Source organism: Hyla sarda, chromosome 6, assembly GCF_029499605.1.
Source record: "Hyla sarda isolate aHylSar1 chromosome 6, aHylSar1.hap1, whole genome shotgun sequence".
In the NCBI taxonomy this organism is placed as follows: Eukaryota; Metazoa; Chordata; class Amphibia; order Anura; family Hylidae; genus Hyla; species Hyla sarda.
Window position 1 is genome coordinate 32,079,505 of NC_079194.1, and position 25,551 is coordinate 32,105,055.

Below are 25,551 nucleotides of genomic sequence, written 5' to 3' on the forward strand. Positions count from 1 at the left end.
TCCAGTACTTATCAGCTGCCGTATGGGCCACAGGAAGTTCTTGTCTTTTTGAATTCCCTTTCTGTCTGACCACAGTGCTCTCTGCTGACACCTCTGTCCATTTTAGGAACTGTCCCATCCCATGTCCATTTTAGGAACTGTCCCAGCACATCCCATTAGCAAACCTCTCCTGCCTGGACAGTTCCTGACATGGACAGAGGTGTCAGCAGAGAGCACTGTGGTCAGACAGAAAGAAAATTCATAAAGAAAAGAACTTCCTGTAGATCATAAAAACAGCTGATAAATACTGGAAGGATTAGGATTTTTTAATAGAAGTAATTAACTAATTTGTTTAACTTTCTGGCACCAGTTGATTTAAAAAAAAATGTTTTCCAGTGGAGTACCCCTTTAAGTCTGTGTTTCCATTTTCAGGAAGCACAAACACAGGAACAGTGCTGTGTAGAGTTCTAACAAAAGATGATCTAAGCTAAGACGTGTCAGAACAGACACTTCCTCTTTAAAATCACATGAACTAGGTCCATCCTGGGGTAAAGAACTTTAATAGACCTTGAGCAGAATTATTATTGTCATTTTACCCCCTTTTGGCAGGGCGTACGCCATGTGTATGTCCCCCACAATTATCTAAGAGGTGCACGTTCTTCGTAAACAGCAAAATAGCTTAGAATGTGCAAAAATGTGGATTTGCTGGAAAAAAATGTGCCAATTTTTAAAAGTTGCTAATAGATCACAACCATTGCAAAAGCTAACATGCCAGATTACATTTAAGTTGTGTTCTTGAAAGAAATTATATATTTTTCAAAACATTGAGACTGTTCACCTATTGTGCAAATAAAATTCAAATTAACTGTTGCCGTAAAGTTACAGATTTGAAAACTACTTCTAATTAATAATCTTAATCCTTCCAGTACTTATCAGCTGCTGTATGCTCCAGAGGAAGTTGTGTAGTTCTTTTCAGTCTGACAACTCTGTCCATGTCAGGAACTGTCCAGAGCAGGAGAGGTTTGCAATGGGGATTTGCTCCTATTATGGAAGTCCCTGACACTACTGGGCACTGCCTGAGAATGTAACACAGTGAAACCCCTGCAAACATGGCTGTGTATAGGAATCCCATGAGTTCAATGATACAATGTTAAAGAGTACTTGTCATCAAACCATATTTTCTAAACTAACACAGATTATATTTCCTAACTATTACTAACATATTTGGAGATATTAAGCACTGTATTTTTAATTTTTTTTTTAGCTGTACAAAAGGCTATTTACAACAGGAACATATAATACAGCGGCGTTCCAAAAAAAAAAATTTTTTACAGCTATGATTAGCAGCATAACACTGCGATGATAAAAGAGGCTCAGCTCCAATATACAAATATTGAAAGGAAAAGGAAAAAAAAGTGCTTTACATTAAAAAGTAAAAATATCCAAATTTACAATCTTTAAAAAAGAAAAAAAAAAATCCAGAATTTGGTCATCAGACTCATATGGGCATGCCGAAGGTCACCATCACCATCTGAATGGCTTTCAAGGGGTCGATCACTTCCCGCATGTTGTCTTTTCTTAGCACCCAGTCAGGCTTTATTCTGTAAAAATATTTTGGATAAGAAAATAATTTGTAACATACGAAAAGATAATCCTAAACAAAACATACATAAAAGGAGCAGGCTCAGTCACGGTTCAAAGATGGCGCTACAGTTGCCAAGGTATCGGTGTGATCTAATGGCAGGGGTAGATGACAACTGGATCTGTGAACAGAAGGATCAGACTACAAAGTTTTTTTGTAGTCTGTGACCATGGAGACACATAGGACTGTAAAGTCACAAAATGTTAGATTTTTTTCTTTCTTCCAAAATTGCTTAAAAGGGGTTGTCCATTGATGAAACATTTTCAACTGTAATAAATAAAAATATTTAACATTGGCAAATAAAAAAATTTTTTTACCACTTTTCTGTGACCTTTAAAGGAGTACTCCGGCGCTCACTTTTTTCATTTTATCCCGTCCGGGCTGCAAAATAAAAGAAAACACACTTTCTCTTACCGGCCAACGAGCCCCAGTACAGGTGTTCGGTCCCCTGGCTGTATTCTTCTTACTTCCTGTTAGTCCGGCACGTCACACGGAGCTTCAGCCTATCACCAGCCGAGGCGGGACATCGCTGCGGCCGGTGATAGGCTGAAGCTCCGTGTGACGTGCTGGGCTAACAGGAAGCAAGAAGAATACAGCCCGGGGACCGAACACCTGTACCGGAGCTCTGGGGGCTCATTGGCAGGTAAGAGAAAGTGTGTTTTCTTTTATTTTGCAGCCCGGACAAAATGAAAAAAGTGCGCGCCGGACTACTCCTTTAAATCTTTTCTTCTGCTTTTCAAGCAAATCTGCTCTGTTGTGTTCATGAGCCCAACTTCCTCTCTGCTATACATCCTGTAATGGACTTATTGTTCCTGTGTACACTCTAGCTTGGAATTCAGTCAATTCTACCTATCTCCCACATGGTGGAAGACTATAGAGTTGGCTAAATTTCCAGCTAGTGTGTACACAGGAACAGGAAGTCCATTACAGGATGTACACCAGACAGGAAGTTAGGCAATAAAGACAGTGCAGACCGTTTGTATTAAAAGCAGAAGATAATCATAAAATACTTAAAGGTGGTAAAATAACTTTATTTACCAATATATGTTCATTTATTAGACAGTTGAAATTTTGTTTTATTGTCAGACAACCCCTTAAAGTTTATCTGCACACACTGCAGCCTTTCAATGGAACACTCACTGAAACATACACTTGTTTCTAATATAAAGGGACAGAAAAGGACACAAACTTGATATAGATATATATAATGTAATATAAATATATAAATAAATGTTCTATCTATACACACACACACACGTATAATTTTGACATGACCTAGTTTTGATCAGTGGGGTCTGGGGACTAAGAACACCACATTAATAAAACAAAAAAGCAGAAGCACTTTGCTTATCACAGTACCCCTCCTTATTGGCTATGCTAATTCCGTTGAAGCACATCGTGTAGACTTTATGCATCCTCACAATGCTTCCTCTGCAAGCTGATCGCTTTTGCCCCCTTTATTTTAGTTATTGTTGGTTTTAGTTTCGTTACTTTTTGCTTTTTTTTGCTTTTGACTTTTTATTTATTTATTTATTTTTTTACTGCTTTTAGAATGGAGTCTTTTACATATGTTTGAGCTTTTTTTAAAGCAAAAACGCCATAGCCTCAGCATGCTGCGATTTAAGAAAACGGTCACAAGCCAAAAAAAATAAAATAAAAAAGCCAACGTAGAGTGGAAAAAAAAATGCAGAGTAGGTTTTGTGCTTCATAATAAACTTCTAGCCAACATCTGGCAGCTGCGTTATTTTCACACAAAAAAAAAAAAAAAAAATGCATCAGGTATGGCAGTTTTTTGGCACTTTTGCAGCACCCCTTTCTCTATCGGCTCCATTGGGGGACACAGACCGTGGGTGTATGCTGCTGTGTGTGACACTATGGTAATTAAAAAAATCAGCTCCTCCCAGCAGGATATACCTGTCTTCAGGCTCTGAGCTAGTCAGTTTAAGCTTAGTGTCTGAAGGAGGTGGACATGGTCTGGATTCTCCAGACCAGGTCTTCTGATTTTTTATTTTCCTAGTATAGGGACGTGTTAAGAAAAGGAATAAAAAACTTTCAGTTTTCAGGTGGGGGCTCAGGGACTCCGGTTCCCTGTTTCCCCATTGTGAGTAAGGGGGCACAGACATTGCGTTTATATCGCTGTTCACCCCCCCTCGCCAACGGTCAGCGTCTGGGTGGTACCTCATGGGTCCGGGTCCCCCTATTTCTCTGCTCACCTCGCTCGCGCATAGCAGCCAGGCGTGATGCAGGGACCATAAGCTGACTGAAGACTTCACTGAAGACTCCATTAGGTAAGTACTTCCCCCTTTTTTTCTCCATAGGTACGGACTCGCAACCTCTGGAGACCCCCTGTTTTAGGCCCACCTTCAGTTATGGGGCTTGATTATACAGGGGCTGCACTTTATGCTGGGGGAGCAGTGGCACCTGAGGGGGCATATATTATAAGGCACCTTACTTTATGGGGCATATAGTATGGGGCACTTTATTATGTGGTGTGTGTGTGTTGGTGCAACTACTACAGCACCTTATATGTGGCTGTCAGCCGCGGCACTGCTCCGGGCCGGGCGCTCTCAGTGCCGGCTTACTTTCGTTATGCTTCTACTGCCTCTACTCATTCTCATTCCCCTGGTGAACTGATGGACGAGGCTTCCGAGCCAGCATCTGACTCAGAGGATCGCTCAGACTCAATTGCAATGGTGAACTTATTGGTGACAGCCATAAGAGACACCTTTCACTTGGAGGACCCAGGATCTTCGGATGTCAATCCAGGAGTATCCTTTCATCGTGCTAAGCCAGCACCTCAAAGGTTCAGCTCTCACGCTGACTTTGACGACATTCTGGAATCCGCATGGAAACATCCAGACAAGAGGTTCCCGGGAATCAAGAGCGGTATCCATTTGACAAGGACTTTTTCGCTAAGGTGGTTTCCCCTCCCTCAGTGGATCCACCAATCTCCCGGATCTCTAAGGCGACTACACTGCCTCTGCCTTCAAGGATCCTGCGGACAAGAAGGTAGAATCTTTAGCGAAGTTTCGCTTCTGAAGCAGCTGGCTCTTCTCTTCTTCCCATCTTCGCCTCAACATGGGTGTCCAAGGCCCTGTCGGAGTGGTGCCAAAAGCTCCATCAGGATATCTCAACGGGATCCCCCCCCCCCAGAGGATCTATCTGCTCTGGCTCTCCAATGCGCTAAAGCTGGGGACTTTCTGTGCACAGCTTCCATGAAGTCAGCCCGTTCTACCTTTGCTGTGGGTCACCTAGCGGCTCTCCGCCACTCTATGTGGCTTAAAGCTTGGAATGCGGATGCCGCTTCCAAAAGGTCTCTCACTGAGCTTCCCTTTACGGGTGGCCGTCTTTTTGGAAAACGCCTTCATGAGATTATCTCTGAGGCAACGGGAGGTAAGAGTTCCTTGTTACCTCAAAATAAGGCTCGCCCTACTTCCCAGAGGAAGTCATTTTCCTTTCGGTCCTTTCGGACCTCTGGCCCCAGTAAAGGGTCCGGGCAGGCGCCCTCGTGGGACAAGAAGGCTCCCTCATTCCGGGCACGCCCGTCTTGGAAGTCGCACTCCAACCGGTCCGGCCGTTTTGCACCCAAATCGGGCAACCGCAAACCCTCTTCTGCATGAAGTTTTCTTTTCGGGTGGGAGGTAGTCTCTTGTTCTTCCGACACATCTGGACTTCACATCCCTGACCCAAGAGTCCTGAATGTGCGGTGTCCAACAGTTACTGGATCTAATTCGCCTCCCTTCTGAGGGATCGCTTTTTTTTCGATCCCACGCCCCCCACTCCTCTGGTGAAGCAATTTCGAGCGGCTCTCCAGTCTCTGCTTCTCCAGGGGGTTATCGTTCCCGTTCCTCCAGGGGAATGTTTTCTATTCAAATCTCTTTTTGTGGTCCCCAAAAAGGACGGTTCTGTGCGACCAATCCTAGACCTCAAACGTCTCAACAGTCACCTTCTCATCCGCCACTTCAGAATGGAATCCCTCCGTTCGGTGGTGGCATCCCTGGAACAAGGAGTTTCTTTCATCGGTGGACATCAAGGATGCCTACCTCCATGTGCCAATATTTCCGGGCCATCATTGGTACCTCCGCTTTGCGGTTCGGGAGGGGGCACTTTCAATTCGTAGCCCTCCCCTTTGGTCTAGCCACGGCTCCTCTGGTCTTTACAAAGATCCTTGCGCCAGTGATGGGCCTGTTACGGTCAAGGGGGATCTCTGTGATACCCTCTCATCAAGGCTCCAACCAGAGCCCAGACTCGGGAGAATCTGGACGTCACTCTCCACACTCTGACTCGCTACGGGTGGATGGTCAACCGGGACAAGTCAGTCCTCCGTCCTACCCAGTCTCTAACCTTCCTGGGACTTCGATTCGACACGGCCTCTGCCCGAATTTGTCTTCCGCCGGACAAACGTCTGGCGCTCCGGTCGGGGGTCCGCTCCCTTCGGACCCAGGTATCAATCTCCATCCGCACTTGTATGGAAGTCCTGGGTCGGATGGTGGCAACTATGGAGGCCGTACCCTTTGCCCAGTTTCATTACTGCCCCCTTCAACTGGTGATTCTCTCTCGATGGAACAGGTCTCCCCTGACCCTCGATCGTCAGATTGTTCTCCCCCCGCAGGGTCCATCAGTCTCTGCTCTGGTGGCTCCGCTCCCCCCTTCTCCAAGGGCGGTCCTTTCTTCCCCTTCACTGGCAGGTTGTTACAACGGATGCCAGCCTGTCGGGCTGGGGTGGCGTGTTCAGGGATTGGACGGTTCAGGGACTCTGGTTTCCCCCGGAGACCCTTCTTCCGATGAACATATTGGAATTACAGGTGATTCTTCTTTGTCTTCATTGGGAGTCCCGTCTTCAGTCCCGTCCTGTCCGCGTTCAGTCGGACAACGCCACAGCCGTGGCGTACATAAATAGTCAGGGTGGCAGTCGCAGCTCGGCAGCCATGGCCGAGGTGACCAAGATTCTCACCTGGGCTGAGAACAAAGTTCCGGCCATTTCGGCGATTCACATTCCGGGAGTGCTCAACTGGGAAGCGGACTTCCTCAGTCAGTCCTCACCCGACCCCGGCGAGTGGTCTCTTCATCTGGAGGTCTTCGCGCAGCTCTGCGACCTCTGGGGCATTCTGGACGTGGACCTCTTCGCGTCCCGGCACAATCGGAAGATCCTTCCTTTGTGTCCAAGTCCCGGGACCCTCAGGCTCTGTCCGTGGATGCCCTAGTGATTCCTTGGGCGGGGTTCGCCCTACCTTCCGATCCTTCCCAGGGTGCTGAGGAAGCTCAAGGCAGAGGACGTCCCCGCCATTCTGGTAGCTCCAGATTGGCCCCGAAGGTCGTGGTACGCCGACATAGTCAGGCTCCTGGACGAAACTCCACTGCGCCTTCCGCTCTGCCCGGACCTATTTTCTCAGGGTCCTCTTTGCCACCCCAATTTACAGTCGCTGCATTTGACGGCGTGGCGGTTGAGACCGCGGTTTTGAGGGCCCGCGGGTTCTCTCCCCAAGTCATTCACACCATGCTCAAGGCTCGTCAGCCCTCCTCTGCAAGAATTTACCACCGTACTTGGAGGTCTTATTTTCGTTGGTGTGAAGCTCAGGACTTCTCCCCGGTGACCTTCTCGGTTACCTGTCTTCTCTCTTTTTTGCTGTCGGGGCTGGAACTGGGGTTGTCTCTCAGTTCCCTTAAAGGTCAGGTTTCGGCCCTTACTGTTCTTTTCCAGCGACCCCTGGCTTCTAATTCTCATGTCCGGACCTTCCTGCAAGGAGTGGCACATGCTGTTCCTCCTTATCGGTCACCTTCTCCCCCTTGGGACTTGAATTTGGTTCTGAGTGCCCTTGAGGGTGCACCCTTTGAGCCCCTTAGCGGTGTGTCTTTCTGCCTCCTTTCCTGGAAAGTGGCGTTTCTTGTGGCTATCACCTCCATCCGGAGGGTGTCTGAACTGGCAGCTCTTTCCTGCCGTTCTCAGTTTCTGGGGATCCACCAGGACAAGGTCGTTTTCCGGCCAGATCCTTCCTTTTTACCTAAGGTGGTCTAGGCCTTTCATCTCAATGAGGACATTGTCCTCCCGTCCTTTTGTCCGGCTCCTTCTCATCCTAAGGAGCGCTTGCTACACAAGCTGGATGTAGTTCGGGCTGTTCGGTCTTATCTCTCCATCAGTTCTTCGTTTCACCAGTCTGATTGCTTTTTCGTCCTTACGGAAGGTCGTTGCAAGGTACAACCTGCTTCCAAGGCCACCATTTCTCGGTGGATTCGGTCCTCCATTTCGGAAGCCTATGGCTGTAAGGGGAAGATTCCTCCTTTCAGGGTTGTGGCTCATTCCACTCGTTCTGTTGGGGCATCCTGGGCTCTCCAGAATAGAGCCTCGGCCTTGCAGATTTGCAAGGTGGCTACCTGGTCGTCTTTGCACACTTTCTCGAGGTTTTACCAAGTTCATACTTTCGCATCGGCTGATGTTAGTCTGGGTCGTAAGGTGTTGCAGGCGGCAGTGGATCGGCCGTCTGCCTGATTACTTATCTGCCCACCCAAGGGACGGCTTTGGTACGTCCTACGGTCTGTGTGCCCCAATGGAGCCGATAGAGAAAAGGAGATTTTTCTTTAAACACTTACCGTAAAATCTCTTTCTCGAAGGATCCATTGGGGGACACAGCTCCCGCCTCTTTTTTGGGTTTTTTCCTTGGTTCTCTGTCCGAGGGTGTGTTCAGTTATGTTTTTTCTTCTGGTTCTCGGACAGTTTTGGGTTTTCTTTGACCTATTGGTCTCCTCCTATTGCTCTGGAACTTAAACTGACTAGCTCAGAGCCTGAAGGCGGGTATATCCTGCTAGGAGGAGCTGATTTTGTTATTACCATAGTGTCACACCTCCTTAGAGACAGCAGCATACACCCACGGTCTGTGTCCCCCAATGGATTCTTCGAGAAAGAGATTTTACGGTAAGTGTTAAAAAAAATCTCCTTTTTGCCTTGCACTGTACCAGTTTTGCATAGTGTTCCTAAAAGGGGTGCTCTGTCCACAGACCTCTTATCCCCTATCCAAAGGATAGGGGATAAGATGCCTGATCACATGGGTCCCGCTGCTGGGGACCCCTCCGCGATCTCCATGCAGACACCCATCATTTGAAACCGTACGTTTAGAATGCTGGGTTTGGGTGGCTGGAGACATCACGCCACGCCCCCTCCATTCATGTCTATTGGAGGGGGCGTGACAACCATCAAGCCTCCTCCCACAGACATGAATGGAGGGGGGGTGATGTCACATCGCCGGCCGCCCAAACCCAGCATTATAAACATACTGTTTCAAATGGTGGGTGTTTGCATGGATATCGCGAGGGGGGGGGGGGGGGGGGGGGCGGTGGGTTGTCGCAGCAGCGGGACCCACGTGATCAGGCATCTTATCCCCAATCCTTTGGATAGGGAATAAGATGTCTGTTGATGGAGTACCCCTTTAAAATCTGAGTATGGCTTTGAGACTCTAGCACTTCTGCACGGGTGAAGGGCAATACAATGACTTGTGCACGGTTGCCAAAATCCTCTTTTTAACCCTCTAGATACAGAACATAAAAAGTAGAGATGAGCGAATTTACAGTAAATTCGATTCGTCACGAACTTCTCGGCTTGGCAGTTGATGACTTATTCTGCTTTAAATTAGTTCAGCTTTCAGGTGCTCCCGTGGGCTGGAAAAGGTGGATACTGTCCTAGGAGACTCTTTCCTAGGACTTTATCCACCTTTTCCAGCCCACCGGAGCACCTGAAAGCTGAACTCATTTATGCAGGAAAATTCATCAACTGCCGAGCCGAGAAGTTCGTGATGAATCAAATTTACTGTAAATTCGCTCATCTCTAATAAGAAGCATCTCTGCAAAGCTACAAGAAGGAATTTTATTTCCACTTCTTGTGACTTCAGCAGTTAAAGTATAACAAACCAATATTAGCGGATAGATCATACCTCGAAACAATTCTCGTGCGCACTGGCGTTGCCTGGAAGGAGAAGTTCCCAAGATTTTGTGAATTGTTCAGCTGTTGCCGGATATTTCTCGCGGTGTCCATCTTGTGCTTTCGTGCGGTCAGTTTGTAAATGCTGCCGATACGGTCTACAGCTTTAGGTATGGCACGGATTTCCTGAGAAGAATAAACCCGGTTCAGTAAATTCAGTGTATTAGCAAACCATGTGTAAAATCACATTCATACAACTAAGGATTCTTCTATATTTTATGGATATTGTTATGTTGCAGAAGGAAATAAAGGGGTACTCCGGTGAAAAACAATTTTTTTTAAATCAACTGGTGCCAGAACGTTAAGCAGATTTGCAAATTACTTCAATAAAAAAAAAATATTAATCCTTCCAGTACTTATTAGCTGCTGTATGCTCCACAGGAAGTTCTTTCCTTATTTTGTCTGTTATTTTGTCTGACCACAGTGTTCTCTGCTGACACATCTGTCCATGTCAGGAACTGTCCAGAGCAAGACAGGTTTGCTATGGCGATTTTCTTCTGCTCTGGACAATTCCTGACATGGACAGAGGTGTCAGTAGAGAGCACTGTGGTCAGACAGAAAATAACTCCTCCACTTCAGCTGATAAGTACTGGAAGGGTTAATATTTTTGTAATAGAATTCATTTAAAAAACCTGTTTAACTTTCTGGAGCCAGTTGATAGGAATTAAAATTGTTTTTTTTGGAATACCCCTTTAATCCACTGGTTGGTGCTTTATCTTTGGGAATTTATCAAGGGTTGTGTAGGTCAACGATGCTACACTTTTAAATTTATGTGGCGATAATATATATTTAAGAAATTCAAAAAGAAAATAACTTCCTGTGGATCATACAGCAGCTGATAAGTACTGGAAAGATTAAGATTTTTAAATAGAAGTAATTTCCAAATCTAGAAACAAACATTTCAACCACCCCCTCAAGGACACCACCCTACTGGGTGCACAGTGAAAAAATGGTTTGAAGACAGTTTGTTTGAACAATGCAAAAAATATTTATTAAAATACAATTAAAATTATTCAATTAAACATTTTTTATTGAATAATTTTAATTGTATTTTAATAAATATTTTTTGCATTGTTCAAACAAGCTGTCTTCAAACCATTTTTTCACTGTGCACCCAGTAGGGTGGTATCCTTGAGGGATGGTTGAAATTTAGTTTCTAAATTTATTTTACTCAGTCAGTGGGGACTGATTTGTCAACCACAATTTAACCTCGTAGACAAGGTTGTGAGCTGCACAGACATTTCCATTTATCTCTAATTTACAAATCTGTTTACTGTATTTTTAGCCGTATAAGACGCACTTTTTCTTCCCCAAAACTGGGGGAAAAAGTCGGTGCGTCTTATACGGCAAATACACCCCTATCGCGGCGGTCCCTGTGGCCCTCAACGTACGGGACCAGCAGCTAATACAGGACATCACCGATCGCAGTGATGCCCTGTATTAACCCTTCAGATGCGGCGATCAAAGCTGACCGCCGCGTCTGAAGGGAAAGTGACACTAACCCCGCTGTTCAGTCGGGCTGTTCGGGACCGCCGCGATTTCACCGTGGCGGTCCCGAACAGCCCGACTGAATAGCCGGGTTAATGCTTACAGGACACCAGGAGGGACCTTACCTGCCTCCTCGGTGTCTTCTCCGTTCAGGGATCCCCTGTATGACCGGCGCTCTCCTTCCTCCTCATCAAGTCGTTGCGTACGTGCGTAACGACGTGATGACGGCGACGGAGAGCGAGGATACTCGGCCGGCAGCAGAGCGACAGGGACACGGCGACAGCGATGGAGCGACATCCAGGGCAGTGGAGACGGGTCCGGAGCGGCGGGGATACGTGAGTATTACCTCCTGCAGTGGTCTTCAATCTGCGGACCTCCAGATGTTGCAAAACTACAACTTCCAGCATGCCCGGACAGCCAACGGCTGTCCGGGCATGCTGGGAGTTGTAGTTTTGCAACATCTGGAGGTCCGCAGGTTGAAGACCACTATTGGGTTCAAAATCTTAAATTTTTTAGATTTTGCACCTAAAATAGGGTGCGTCTTATACGCCGGTGCGTCCTATAGGGCGAAAAACACGGTAACTTTCTGGCACCAGTAGATAAAAAAAAAAAACTTTAAGCAAGATCCGTGGTCTCCAAAACTGTGGACATTCACCTGTTGCAAAATTACAACTCCCGGCATGCCTGGACAGCCGTTGGTTGTCCGGGCATGCTGGGAGTTGTAGTTTTGCAACAGCTGGAGGTCCATAGCTTAGAGACCACTGGGCAAGATGAACACACACAATACAATCACTTTCCATCGGGCACCTACCCGAGCTCTTTGGGAGTTCAGGGCGAAGATCGCCAGGAGGCAACAGGTCTTTGTAAAAATGCTGCCCCCTTTATCGGACACTTTGTCTCCAGCTTTCTCCCTGTAGATCTGCATCAAGTCGAGGAGAACGTCCACGGAATTCTCCACCTCGTAAACCGCAGATGCCGTCTTTTCATACTGTAGAGAAAGTAAAGAAAGAATTCCAGATTTGTTTTTTTTTTTGTGAACACAACTGCATGAGGCATTCTATACAACTATCCATTAAGGAGGCAGAAAACACTGAAGATGTGATGTTTTAAGGCAGATAATCTTTGAAGAAAGTGTTCATGGTAGAAAGGAGAATGAGAACGCACCACTTTATCAAGGCAATCCTGCAGCGCAGTCACTGATAGGACAGGTGATATCCACAGTATAAGGATAAATAGGGGTGCACGAGATGAAGCAGAAAAACAAAATCCAGAAATGTAGGTCTGTAGAAACAAAGCTTCAGCACTCACCTATGTTCCAATAATCCTTTATTTGAGCATCAAATCCGAAGAAAACCGCTGGCCAGGGGTGGGGAGGGAGAGAGGCAACTAGTTTCGCGGGTGAAACCGCTTTGTCTGGCCTTACCTCGTGTCTCCACAGATGCACCTATACCTGGGCGCTGGGGTGACGTCACCCAAAAGGGGAGGGGTGAACGAAACCTGGTCGGGTAAGTGGAAAAAATAATATGGATGCTCCTGCAGCGGCGTCCTCTCTCCCTCCCCACCCCTGGCCAGCGGTTTTCTTTGGATTTGATGCTCGAATAAAGGATTATTGGAACATAGGTGAGTGCTGAAGCTTTATTTTTACAGACCTACAACCTTTAAAGAAAGACACCGTAAAATTTACACTGCTGCTTTACCCCAGACAAAATTTTAAGAAAAAAAAATATAATAATTACATTAATTATTATTAATTATTATTATTAGTATCTACTACTATTATTACTATTAATTAATAAATACATTTTATATATTATAAATTAATAAATTATAATTTAGTATATTATAATAAAAAAAAATATAATTACATACCGTATATACTCGAGTATAAGCCGAGTTTTTCAGCACGATTTTTCGTGCTGAAAACACCCCCCTCGGCTTATACTCGAGTGAACTCTCCACCCGCAGTGGTCTTCAACCTGCGGACCTCCAGAGGTTTCAAAACTACAACTCCCAGCAAGCCCGGGCAGCCATCGGCTGTCCGGGCTTGCTGGGAGTTGTAGTTTTGAAACCTCCGGAGGTCCGCAGGTTGAAGACCACTGCGGCCTTCGACATCATCCAGCCCCCTCTCACCCCCCTTTAGTTCTGTACAGTACTCGCCTCCGCTCGGCGCTGGTCCGGTCCTGCAGGGCTGTCCGGTGAGGAGGTGGTCCGGTGGGATACTGGTTCCGGGCTGCTATCTTCACCGGGGAGGCCTCTTCTAAGCGCTTCGGGCCCGGCCCCAGAATAGTCACGTTGCCTTGACAACGACGCAGAGGTACGTTCATTGCCAACGTACTTCTGCGTCATTGTCAAGGCAACGCCTCTATTCCGGGCCGGAAGCGCGGAGAAGAGGCGCCCCCAGTGAAGATAGCAGCCCGGAACCACTATCCCACCGGACGACCTCCTCACCGGACAGTCCTGCAGCACCGGACCAGCGCCGAGCGGAGGTGAGTACTGTACAGAACTAAAGGGGGTGAGAGGGGGCTGGATGATGTCGAAGGCCGCAGTGGTCTTCAACCTGCGGACCTCCGGAGGTTTCAAAACTATAACTCCCAGCAAGCGCGGACAGCCGATGGCTGCCCGGGCTTGCTGGGAGTTGTAGTTTTGAAACCTCTGGAGGTCCGCAGGTTGAGGACCACTGAGGGCGGATGATGACAAGAGGATGATGAAGGGGGGGGGGGGGGGTGGGATGATGACAAGAGGATGATGAAGGGGGGGTGTGGGGGATGATGACAAGGGGATGATGACAGGTGATGATGATCTGGATGATGACAGGCGGTGATGATGATGAGGATGTTAATGACGGGGGTCTGGATGATGACAGGGGGGGATGATGTATTTCCCACCCTAGGCTTATACTCGAGTCAATAACTTTTCCTGGGATTTTGGGTTGAAATTAGGGGTCTCGGCTTATACTCGGGTCGACTTATACTCTAGTATATACGGTACATTATTAAATAAATTAGGTGTTATTAAGTTGTTTTTATAAAAATATTTTATTACATTATTATTGTTAGAATGGTTATTAAAAATATTACCCAATTATTAGTGTGTATGTAAATAATAATTATAATAAATATTACCACATTTTTTATTATTATTAGTATTAATAACAATTTTAACAATAATGATCTAATAAATAAAATAAATATTTTTATAAAAACTTCTGAACACCTAATAATTTAGTAAGAATTTATTTAATAATAATAATTTACTAAATTAATACATTATAATTAAATCCTTTATAAAATATTTTTATTATTGATAATCACATCTACATTCATTACCTTTGTAAGATTGAGCAGCACTTGGATAGCCAGCTTGATCACTTCCATGCAGGGAAGGCTTCGGTTGCAGCTTCGAATCAGGGTAAATATGGTCTTTATGGCTCCGCTCTGCGCCATGTTCTCACAGCAAACAGAAGAGAGTCTGGTGGCAACTTCTACAGAACAGTTAAGGGACACACACGACATGTAAGACTCACAAGGTCACAATAAAAGATCTAAGACCGTGTTTACCAACTAGGGTGCATCCGGCTGTTACAAAACTACAATTCCCAGCATGCCCAGACAGCCATAGACAAATACTTAACTCGCAAAGAGTCATCCTCCAGCACACAGAAGAGGAAAAAAACCTTGTAGAAGAAACCTCTAGGCCAGTGTTTTCCAACCAGGATACCTCCAGCTTTTGCAAAACTACAACACCCAGCATGCCCAGACAGCCGAAGGCTGTCTGGGCATGCTGGGAGTTGTAGTTTTGCGACAGCTGGAGGCACCCTGGTTGGAAAACACTGATATAAGACTGAAGATGTTGCCATATGAAAGCACAATCTCACCAAGATGCTGCAGAGCGGCCAGGATATAGGAGAGATGTTTGTAGGTCAGCAGGTAATTCAGCGCCACCATCGTCCTGTTACATAGACGATCTTCATCTTTGATTTGTTCGTTTACTTTTCTTAGACTCGTGCGCAACTTTTTCACTGCTTTGGTATCGGAACGTTTCCTCCACTGGTGACCTCTCCAGAGAGCCTGCGGGGAAAAGATTATCAACTTCAGTACGGAACTGAACTTTGTATCTCGTACAAAAATAAGCATAATACACTATATCAATATTCATTTAACCCCTTAAGGACGCAGGACGTAAATGTACGTCCTGGTGCGGTGGTACTTAACGCACCAGGACGTACATTTACGTCCTAAGCATAACCGCGGGCATCGGAGCGATGCCCGTGTCATGCGCGGCTGATCCCGGCTGCTGATCGCAGCCAGGGACCCGCCGGCAATGGCCGACGCCCGCGATCTCGCGGGCGTCCGCCATTAACCCCTCAGGTGCCGGGATCAATACAGATCCCGACATCTGCGGCAGTTCGCGATTTAAATGAACGATCGGATCGCCCGCAGCGCTGCTGCGGGGATCCGATCATTCATAACGCCGCACGGAGGTCCCCTCTCCTTCCTCCGTGCGGCTCCCGGCATCTCCTGCTCTGGTCTGTGATCGAGCAGACCAGAGCAGGAGATGACCGATAATACTGATCTGAAAAATCCCCTCCCCCAATAAAAAAGTAAAACGTCAGTTTTCTCCTATTTTACCCCCAAAAAGCGTAAATATTTTTTTTTATAGACATATTTGGTATCGCCGCGTGCGTAAAGTTCCGAACTATTAAAATAAAATGTTAATGATCCCGTACGGTTAACGGCGTGAACGAAAAAAAATTAAAAAGTCCAAAATTCCTACTTTTTTAATACATTTTATTAAAAAAAAAAATTATAAAAAATTTATTAAAAGTTTTTTATATGCAAATGTGGTATCAAAAAAAAGTACAGATCATGGCGCAAAAAATGAGCCCCCATACCGCTGCTTATACGGAAAAATAAAAAAGTTATAGGTCATCAAAATAAAGGGATTATAAACGTACTAATTTGGTTAAAAAGTTTGTGATTTTTTTTTAAGCGCAACAAGTATATAATAATGGGTATCATTTTAATCGTATTGACCCTCAGAATAAAGAACACATGTCATTTTTACCATAAATTGTACGGCGTGAAAACGAAACCTTCCAAAATTAGCAAAATTGCGTTTTTGTGGGGAAATTAAAACGAAAAATAGTGTTTTTTGGTTGCGCCATACATTTTATGATATAATGAGTGATGTCATTACAAAGGACAACTGGTCGCGCAAAAAACAAGCCCTCATACTAGTCTGTGGATGAAAATATAAAAGAGTTATGATTTTTAGAAGGCGAGGAGGAAAAAATGAAAACGTAAAAATGAAATTGTCTGAGTCCTTAAGGCCAAAATGGGCTGAGTCCTTAACCTCTTCAGGACATAGGGCGTATGGATATGCCCTGCATCCCGAGTTCTTAAGGACCGAGGGCGTATCCATACGCCCGTGGGAATTCCGGCCCCCACCGCTAGCCGGTTGGGGACCGGAGCCGGATGCCTGCTGAAATCGTTCAGCAGGCATCCCGGCATATCGCCCAGGGGGGTCATTATGCCCCCCCATGTCGGCGATCACCGCAGATCGCTGGACAATTCAGTCCAGCGATCTGCGGCGATTCCGGGTCAATCGGGTCTCCAGTGACCCCATGACCCGGAATTACTGGCTGTTCGGGGCCGTTCGGCCCCGAACAGCCAGAGCCTGCAGGGGTGAGGTGGCACTGGTGCCACCTCACGATCGCCCTGATTCGTCGGCCGGATTACCGGCCGACCAATCAGGGCGCCTGCTGCGGGTGTCACTCCCGCACCCGCTCCGCCCCTCTTCCGGAGGGCGTGATCGGGTGCGGGACGTGCACCCCGGGTGCTGGGGACCCCGATCCCCGGCGCCCCTGTTGGGATCGGGGCCCCAGGAGCAGCTGCGGCGGCGGAGACGAGGGACTGACCTGCAGCGTCTGGATCGTTGGAGGTGAGTGACAGCCTCCTGCTGTTGCTTAGCAACAGCTCCCAGCATGCAAAAAGGGCATGCTGGGAGCTGTAGTTATGCAACAGCAGGAGGCAGACCACCACAACTCCCAGCATTCCCTTATGGGCATGCTGGGACTTATGGTTTTGCAACAGCTGGAGGCACATTCTTTCTATGGAAAAGTGTACCTTCAGCTGTTGTATAACTACAACTCCCAGCTTGCACAAACAGCTAAAGTGCATGCTGGGAGTTGTAGTGGTGCATCTGCTGGTTGCATAACTACAACTCCCAGCATGCCCGTTGGCTGTCGGTGACTGCTGAGAGTTGTAGTTTTGCAACAGCTGAAGGCACACTGGTTGTGAAACACTGAGTTAGGTCACAAACTCAGTGATACATAACCAATGTGCCTACAGTTGTTGCAAAACTGCAACTCTCAGCAGTCACCGACAGCCAACGGGCATGCTGGGAGTTGTAGTTATGCAACAGCTGGATGTCCCCCCCAATGTGAACGTACAGGGTACACTCACATGGGCGGAGGATTACAGTAAGTATCTATATAAATCCAAAAAGCGAGTAAAGAAAGAAGTACCGCACTCACCCACTGTCAAAAGCCGGGAACGGGAGAGGTTTATTTCAGATCATAAGATCGGAATAACAGGTGCAGGACGTGGAGGAGAGAAAAAAGCCACACACGACTAGTTTCACGCCGGACGGCGCTTTCTCTGGCTGACTTGGCTACGTAGCCAAGTCAGCCAGAGAAAGCGCCGTCCGGCGTGAAACTAGTCGTGTGTGGCTTTTTTCTCTCCTCCACGTCCTGCACCTGTTATTCCAATCTTATGATCTGAAATAAACCTCTCCCGTTCCCGGCTTTTGACAGTGGGTGAGTGCGGTACTTCTTTCTTTACTCGCTTTTTGGATTTATATGAATACTATACCGTTACCTGCACCTCCAGGTCTAGCCTGGATTATCAGTCCACCTGCACAGCCTCGCATTGTATGCTAAGAACTTCACCTGTTACTAAGGGAGACCACACAATAGTGCCACTCATCTTGTTGGACTGCTTACAGTAAGTATCTGGCTGCAAATTTGAGCTGCCGCAAACTTTCTGCTGCAGCTCAAATTGCCAGCGAGAAACTACTGTGAACCCCCGCCCGTGCGACTGTACCCTAAAAACACTACACTACCACAAAAAATAAAATAAAAAGTAAAAAACACTACATATACACATACCCCTACACCGCCCCCCTCCCCTCCCCAATAAAAATGAAAAACGTCTGGTACGCCACTGTTTCCAGAACGGAGCCTCCAGCTGTTGCAAAACAACTCCCAGTATTGTCGGACAGCCGTTGACTGTCCAGGCATGCTGGGAGTTTTGCAACAGCTGGAGGCACCCTGTTTGGGAATCACTGGCGTAGAATACCCCTATGTCCACCCCTATGCAATCCCTAATTTAGGCCTCAAATGCGCATGGCGCTCTCACTTTGGAGCCCTGTCGTATTTCAAGGCAACAGTTTAGGGTCACATATGGGGTATCGCCGTACTCGGGAGAAATTGTGTTACAAATTTTGGGGGGTATTTTCTGCTTTTACCCTTTTTAAAAATGTAAAATTTTTGGGAAAACAAGCATTTTAGGTAAAAAAAAAATTTTTTTTTTACATATGCAAAAGTCGTGAAACACCTGTGGGGTATAAAGGTTCACTTAACCCCTTGTTACGTTCCCCGAGGGGTCTAGTTTCCAAAATGGTATGCCATGTGGGTTTTTTTTTGCTGTCCTGGCACCATAGGGGCTTCCTAAATGCGGCATGCCCCCAGAGAAAAATTTGCGTTCAAAAAGCCAAATGTGACTCCTTCTCTTCCGAGACCTGTAGTGCGCCAGCAGAGCACTTCTCACCCCCATATGGGGTGTTTTCTGAATCGGGAGAAATTGGGCTTCAAATTTTTAGGACTAATTTCTGCTATTACCCTTTTTAAAAATAAAACATTTTTGGGAAAACAAGCATTTTAGGTAAAATTATTATTTTTTTTTTTACATTTGCAAAAGTCGTGAAACACCTGTGGGGTATTAAGGTTCACTTTATCCCATGTTACATTCCCCGAGGGGTCTAGTTTCCAAAATGGTATGCCATGTGGTTTTTTTTTGCTGTTCTGGCACCATAAGGGCATCCTAAAGGTAACATGCCCCCCAAAAACCATTTCAGAAAAATGTACTCTCCAAAATCCCCTTGTCGCTCCTTCGCTTCTGAGCCCTCTACTGCGCCTGCCGAACACTTTACATAGACATATGAGGTATGTCCTTACTCGAGAGAAATTGGGCTACAAATACAAGTAAAAATTTTGTCCTTTTACCCCTTGTAAAAATTCAAAAATTGGGTCTACAAGAACATGTGAGTGTAAAAAATGAAGATTGTGAATTTTCTCCTTCACTTTGCTGCTATTCGTGTGAAACACCTAAAGGGTTAAAATGCTGACTGAATGTCATTTTGAATACTTTGGGGGGTGTAGTTTTTATAATGGGGTCATTTATGGGGTATTTCTAATATGAAGACCCTTCAAATCCACTTCAAACCTGAACTGGTCCCTGAAAAATACTGAGTTTGAAAATTTTGTGAAAAATCGGAAAATTGCTGCTGACCGTTGAAGCCCTCTGGTGTCTTCCAAAAGTAAAAACACGTCAATTTTATGATGCAAACATAAAGTAGACATATTGTATATGTGATCCAAAAAAAAAATGTATTCGTAATATCCATTTTCCTTACAAGCAGAGAGCTTCAAAGTTAGAAAAATGCTAAATTTTCAAATTTTTCATCAAATTTACGGATTTTTCACCAAGAAAGGATGCAAGTATCGACAAAAATTTACCACTATGTTAAAGTAGAATATGTCACGAAAAAACAATCTCGGAATCAGAATGATAACTAAAAGCATTCCAGAGTTATTAATGTTTAAAGTGACAGTGGTCAGATGTGCAAAAAACGCTCCGGTCCTTAAGGCCAAAATGGGCTCCGTCCTGAAGGGGTTAAGGGGTTAAAAGAGTAGTGCAGTGAAACATAACTTCACGCCGGGGTCCGAGCGCTGGGACCCCCCACAATCTCCTGAACAGGGCCCCGGCAGTCTGCTGGAAGGAGGCATGCTGACCCCCACACTGAGCGATGGCAGACACCCCCCCCCCCTCCTCCATGTATCCCAGAACTCGGAACCCGATCTATAACTTATCCCCTATCCTTTGGATAGGGGGATAAGTTATGTTTCACTACAGAACTCCTTTAATTTAGCAACGTACTGTGTAAATTCATTGTATAATACAGTATATCGAGCCCGAACTAATCCCACAATAAAAGGAGTTTTAGGGGTCGTTTTTCATTTTTATTTATTTTTCCCCATGTATGGATCTGTGAGAGTCCCTTTTTCGTGACGTGATCTGTAGTTTTTTTTTTTCTGAACCATTTTGTTCAAATGAGACTTTTTTGATCATATTTTATAAAAAGTTTCCTAAAATATATGATCTGGCAGCCCGATCTAATCCATTTCAACTTTGGTTAGAGAGCCATCTCATTTTCTGTTTACGCTCTCCTAAAATATGATCTGACCAAAAATCTGCAATTCTGGCATATGGTAGTTTTTCCCTTAATCCAGTTTACTAAGTAGGGTCATTAAAGGGGTATTCCAGGCCAAAACTTTTTTTTTTTTTTATATATCAACTGGCTCCGGAAAGTTGAAACAGATTTGTAAATTACTTCAATTAAAAAATCTTAATCCTTCCAATAGTTATTAGCTTCTGAAGTTGAGTTGTTGTTTTCTGTCTAACTGCTCAATGATGATGTCACATTCCAGGAGCTGTGCAGTTCCTATGGGGATATTCTCCCATCATGCACAGCTCCCGGGACGTGACATCATCATTGAGCAGTTAGACAGAAAACTTCAGAAACTAATAACTATTGGAAGGATTAAGATTTTTTAATAGAAGTAATTTACAAATCTGTTTAACTTTCCGGAGCCAGTTGATATATAAAAAAAAAGTTTTTCCCTGGAATACCCCTTTAAGTACCTGTCATCAAATCATATTTTCTAAACAAACTCTGATTATATTACCTAACTACTCCTAACACCCCTCCAGCCCTTAATTTTTTAAATTTTTTTAAAGCTCAGAAAAAATTAAGTATAGGTGTCCCCCTATGAAGAGCGACCCCGAAAAGGAGATTCTTTTTGTACTCACCGTAAAATCTCTCTCTCGTAGCCTTCATTGGGGGACACCTATACTGATGGGTAATATGCTCTTGCCACTAGGAGGCGCTGACACTAGGAAAAAGTTGGCTCCTCCCTGGCAGGATATACCCGCCTACTGGAAGTGAGGTTAATCAGTTTTGTCACAAAGCAGTAGGAGAAGCCAAGAACCTAGAAAAGAATCCCGGATAAAAACCCAATAACCGGAAAAGATTATCCAGACAAAAAAGAATAACTAAGTGGGTGATGTGTCCCCCAATGAAGGCTACGAGATTTTACGGGGAGTACAAAAATAAAATCTCCTTTTCTCGGTCGCTCTTCATTGGGGGGGGGGGGGGGGGGGGACACCTATACTGATGGGATGTACCAAAGCAGTCCCCTAGGGAGGGAAAAAACTACCAACAGCAAAAGGGGAATCAGTCCAGAGACCGAACCCTCTCGACCCCAAGACCTGCGGACGAGATCCCGGGCAGAGACCACAAAGGCCCACAAACTGTGCTCCCGGGAGAACCCCCGTCCATGGAGAAGGACTAGGACGCCAAGGAAGAGACCGTCCTATGTAGAGACTCCAATGCTACGGTCCAGGAAGAGAGACAAGAAAAGGTCGACTAGGAAGCCAGATGGGCTGGAACCATCCCGGGAGGAGGTAGGAAATAACTCCAAGGAACACAGAACCAGACAGAGGGCTAACCCGGCTGGAAAAAAAAATGAAAAAGGGCACTTAACAAGAGAACCCCTGGCGGAAAAAAAGCACCAGGGAGAGCAGCATACGCATGAGCAGAATAAGAGTATGGAAGGTGGAGACCAGAAAAACACTGGAAAAAAGAAAGAAGGATGGAGATGGCTGTGGAGAGGCCTGATGCAGAAAGTCGATGACCAGAACAGCTGCAGACCAAAAACCTTTGTCCCAGGGGCCCGCTGCAAGCACCTGGGAGGCAAAAACAGCTTGAGTAGAGTAATCCGGATGACCGGAACGCCCACCGCACCCGGGAGTACATTGACCCATGGAGGAGGAGATGGAAGGAATAAGGCCAAAAACGGAGAAGAATGCCTGAAAAGGGGCCTCCCGAAACACCAGAGCGTCAGACATGGTAACTGGAGATACCAGGGTCACCTGGAAGATGTACACCTATAGCGTAAGTAAAGCCAACTTCGCGAAACGCTCCGGGTAACAAACTTCTACGTCTAGACAAGAGGAAATGTGGTACAGGAAGACCACCCCACAAACAGGACTGCGGAGAAGTCGGGGCAGGAGAGCTAACCTGCCCAAGACCACACATCATCACTAAGGCCCAAAGAACCAGAAGGGTCGACCAAGAAAGGAAGACATGCCACAACATTCTAGGATAGTGTCCAAGACACAGACTAACCAGACATGAACCCCAGCAGTCAAAGCGAACTGAAGCAACATCCCGTCAGGACGGAAACGGAGGGGCAAACAAAAGGGGATGTTACTCCAGAAGCTGTAGTGTCAGATATTAAACTGATAAAAACAGATGTGACAGGCCAAGGCTGTAATAGCGCTTGGTTGCCACAAGTGGGAGCTCAAGAAGCAATGAAAAATCCAGCGCGCAATACAATTGAACCCCCCCACCCCCCACCAGAGCCGGCCTCAGACTAGAAGCAAAGGGCACCAGGCCGTGTGAACAGGGGCGCTAGCTGCACGATATGCGGCCATTACAGGAAGGGGGCTGGGGAACTGGCTGAAAGACGCCCTGGAGTAACCGGCCGCATGGGGAGCAGTAAGCAGGCTAGTGTGCCATGTGGGACCAGCTGTAGGTCTCCAGTCAGCCCATAAAGAACACGGCCAGGACACTTATTCCCAGGCGCCTCTTCCCAACAGCAATTTTAAGATCTCTCGACAGGTGTTCAATCGGATTTAGATCTGGACTCATTGCTGCCACTTCAGAACTCTCCAGCGCTTTGTTGCCATCCATTTCTGGGGCTTTTTGACGTATGGTTGGGGTCATTGTTCTGCTGGAAGACCCAAGATCTCGGACACAAACCCAGCTTTCTGACACTGCTGTACAGTGCGACCCAAAATCTGTTGGTAATCCTCAGATTTCATGATGCCTTGTACACATTCAAGGCCCCCAGTGCCAGAGGCAGCAAAACAACCCCAAAACATCATTGAACCTCCACCATATTTCTGTAGGTACTGTGTTCTTTTCTTTGTAGGCCTCATTCTGTTTTCGGTAAAACAGTAGAATGATGTGCTTTACCAAAAAGCTCTATCTTGGTCTCATCTGTCCACAAGATGTTTTCCCAGAAGGATTTTGGCTTACTCAAGTTCATTTTTGGCAAAATGTAGTCTTGCTTTTTTTATGTCTCTGTGTCAGCAGTGTGGTCCTCCTGGGTCTCCTCCATAGTGGGGTCCTCCTGGGTCTCCTACCATAGCATTTCATTTCATTTAAATGTTGATGGATAGTTTGCGCTGACAGTTCTGCTCCCTGAGCCTGCAGGACAGCTTGAGTATCTTTGGAACTTGTTTGGGGCTGCTTATCCACCATCAGGACTATCCTGCATTGACACCTTTCATCAATTTTTCCTTTCCGTCCATGCCCAGGGAGATTAGCTACAGTGCCATGTGTTGCACACTTCTTGATAATGTTGCGCACTGTGGACAGAGGCAAATTTTGATATCTGGAGATGGACTTGTAACCTTGAGATTGTTGATATTTTTCCACAATTTTGGTTCTCAATTCCTCAGACCGTTCTCTTTCTGTTGTCCATGCTTGCATCCACAATGCAAAGACTAAGTGAACTTCTCTCCTTTTTCTCTCCAAAGGAGATAACTTTCAGGTGTGATTTTTATATTGCCCACACCTGTTACTTGCTCCAGGGTGAGTTTAAAGGAGCATAACATGCTTGAAACAATCTTATTTTTCCACAATTTTGAAAGGGTGCCAATAATTTTGTCCAGCCCATTTTGGGAGTTTGGTGACATTATGTTCTATTTGCCTTTTTTCCTCCTTTTTTGGTTTAGTTCCAATACACACAAAGGGAATAAACACATCTATAGCAAAACATGTGTTACTGCAATCCTTTTCTGTGAGAAATACTTAATTTTATAGAAACATTTTAGGGGTGCTAACATTTACGGCCACGACTGTATGTACTTGCATTGCATTCATCACCTATATACAGCCATGATATGTAACCTGGAATCGCCATCTTTTCTGTGACTGTAGTCTGTGCCTTTACCCTCCGTTTATGCCTTTTTTAAATGGTTTTTTTATGTATATTCATTAATAAAGTTTTTTATTATTTTGTGATGAATCTTAGTGGTTGGTGTTCTTTTTTGGGGGGGTTAATTTAGATTATATCCCAGTCTAGGCTTTTCTTTGCCCTTTTTTTTTCTTTTTTTTTTCCGAGTAGTCAATTTACAAACTTACTACCCAAAGACATTAGGAAAAATGTAGCAAAATTAGCATAGAGCATAAATAACAGACACATATACGTGGATCCTACATCATTAATATGCAGTTGGTACCTGGAATTTTACGATTCCGCTCATCACTTTAGCATGTTTCCTACGTTGAAGGAAAACCCTGACACTTCTCTGGATTTTAGAGGCGGCTTCATGTCTGCGATGTAACCACGCTCGTACTGCGCGCTGCAAGGTGATAGTCTTCTGCCGCATCACATGGAAGTTTCTTTGCTGTATTCTTGATCGATACCATCTCTGCAAAAGCAAATCGCATCCTTGAAGATCTAAAGATGGCCATAAACCTTCAATATGTCTACCAATGGCAGAGACTACTTTCCCTTTGGAACAAAAGATGGGAGAACCAGTGGATTTCAGTGGGACTAGATCGATTTTTTTTTTTTAATAGATTAGAGAGCCAGACAGCGAGAGAGCCAGACAGCGAGAGAGAGAGAGAGAGAGAGAGAGAGAGAGAGAGAGAGAGAGAGAGAGAGCCAGACAGCGAGAGAGAGAGAGAGAGCCAGACAGCGAGAGAGAGAGAGCCCAGACAGCGAGAGAGAGAGAGAGAGAGCCAGACAGCGAGAGAGAGAGAGAGAGAGCCAGACAGCGAGAGAGAGAGAGAGAGAGAGAGAGCCAGACAGCGAGAGAGAGAGAGAGAGAGAGAGAGCCAGACAGCGAGAGAGAGAGAGAGAGAGAGAGCCAGACAGCGAGAGAGAGAGAGAGAGAGAGAGAGAGAGGAGAGAGAGAGAGAGAGCCAGACAGCGAGAGAGAGAGAGAGAGAGAGAGAGCCAGACAGCGAGAGAGAGAGAGAGAGAGAGAGAGAGAGAGCCAGACAGCGAGAGAGAGAGAGAGAGAGAGCCAGACAGCGCGAGAGAGAGAGAGAGAGA

General features: G+C 45.8%; 1 protein-coding gene across 1 annotated transcript in view; it reads right to left on the reverse strand.

Moving 5' to 3' along the window:
- Positions 1-348: 348 nt before the first annotated feature.
- Positions 349-25,551, reverse strand: part of ASPM (assembly factor for spindle microtubules) — a 92,818-nt gene continuing 67,615 nt past the window's right edge. The window contains exons 25-30 of the mRNA XM_056523443.1: positions 24,731-24,922; positions 14,953-15,145; positions 14,405-14,559; positions 11,890-12,066; positions 9,544-9,716; positions 349-1,580 (exon numbers count right to left, since the gene is read on the reverse strand). Coding sequence (XP_056379418.1) covers positions 1,478-1,580; positions 9,544-9,716; positions 11,890-12,066; positions 14,405-14,559; positions 14,953-15,145; positions 24,731-24,922 — 993 coding nt within the window. The 3' untranslated portion in view covers positions 349-1,477. The remainder of the gene's footprint in view (positions 1,581-9,543; positions 9,717-11,889; positions 12,067-14,404; positions 14,560-14,952; positions 15,146-24,730; positions 24,923-25,551) is intronic.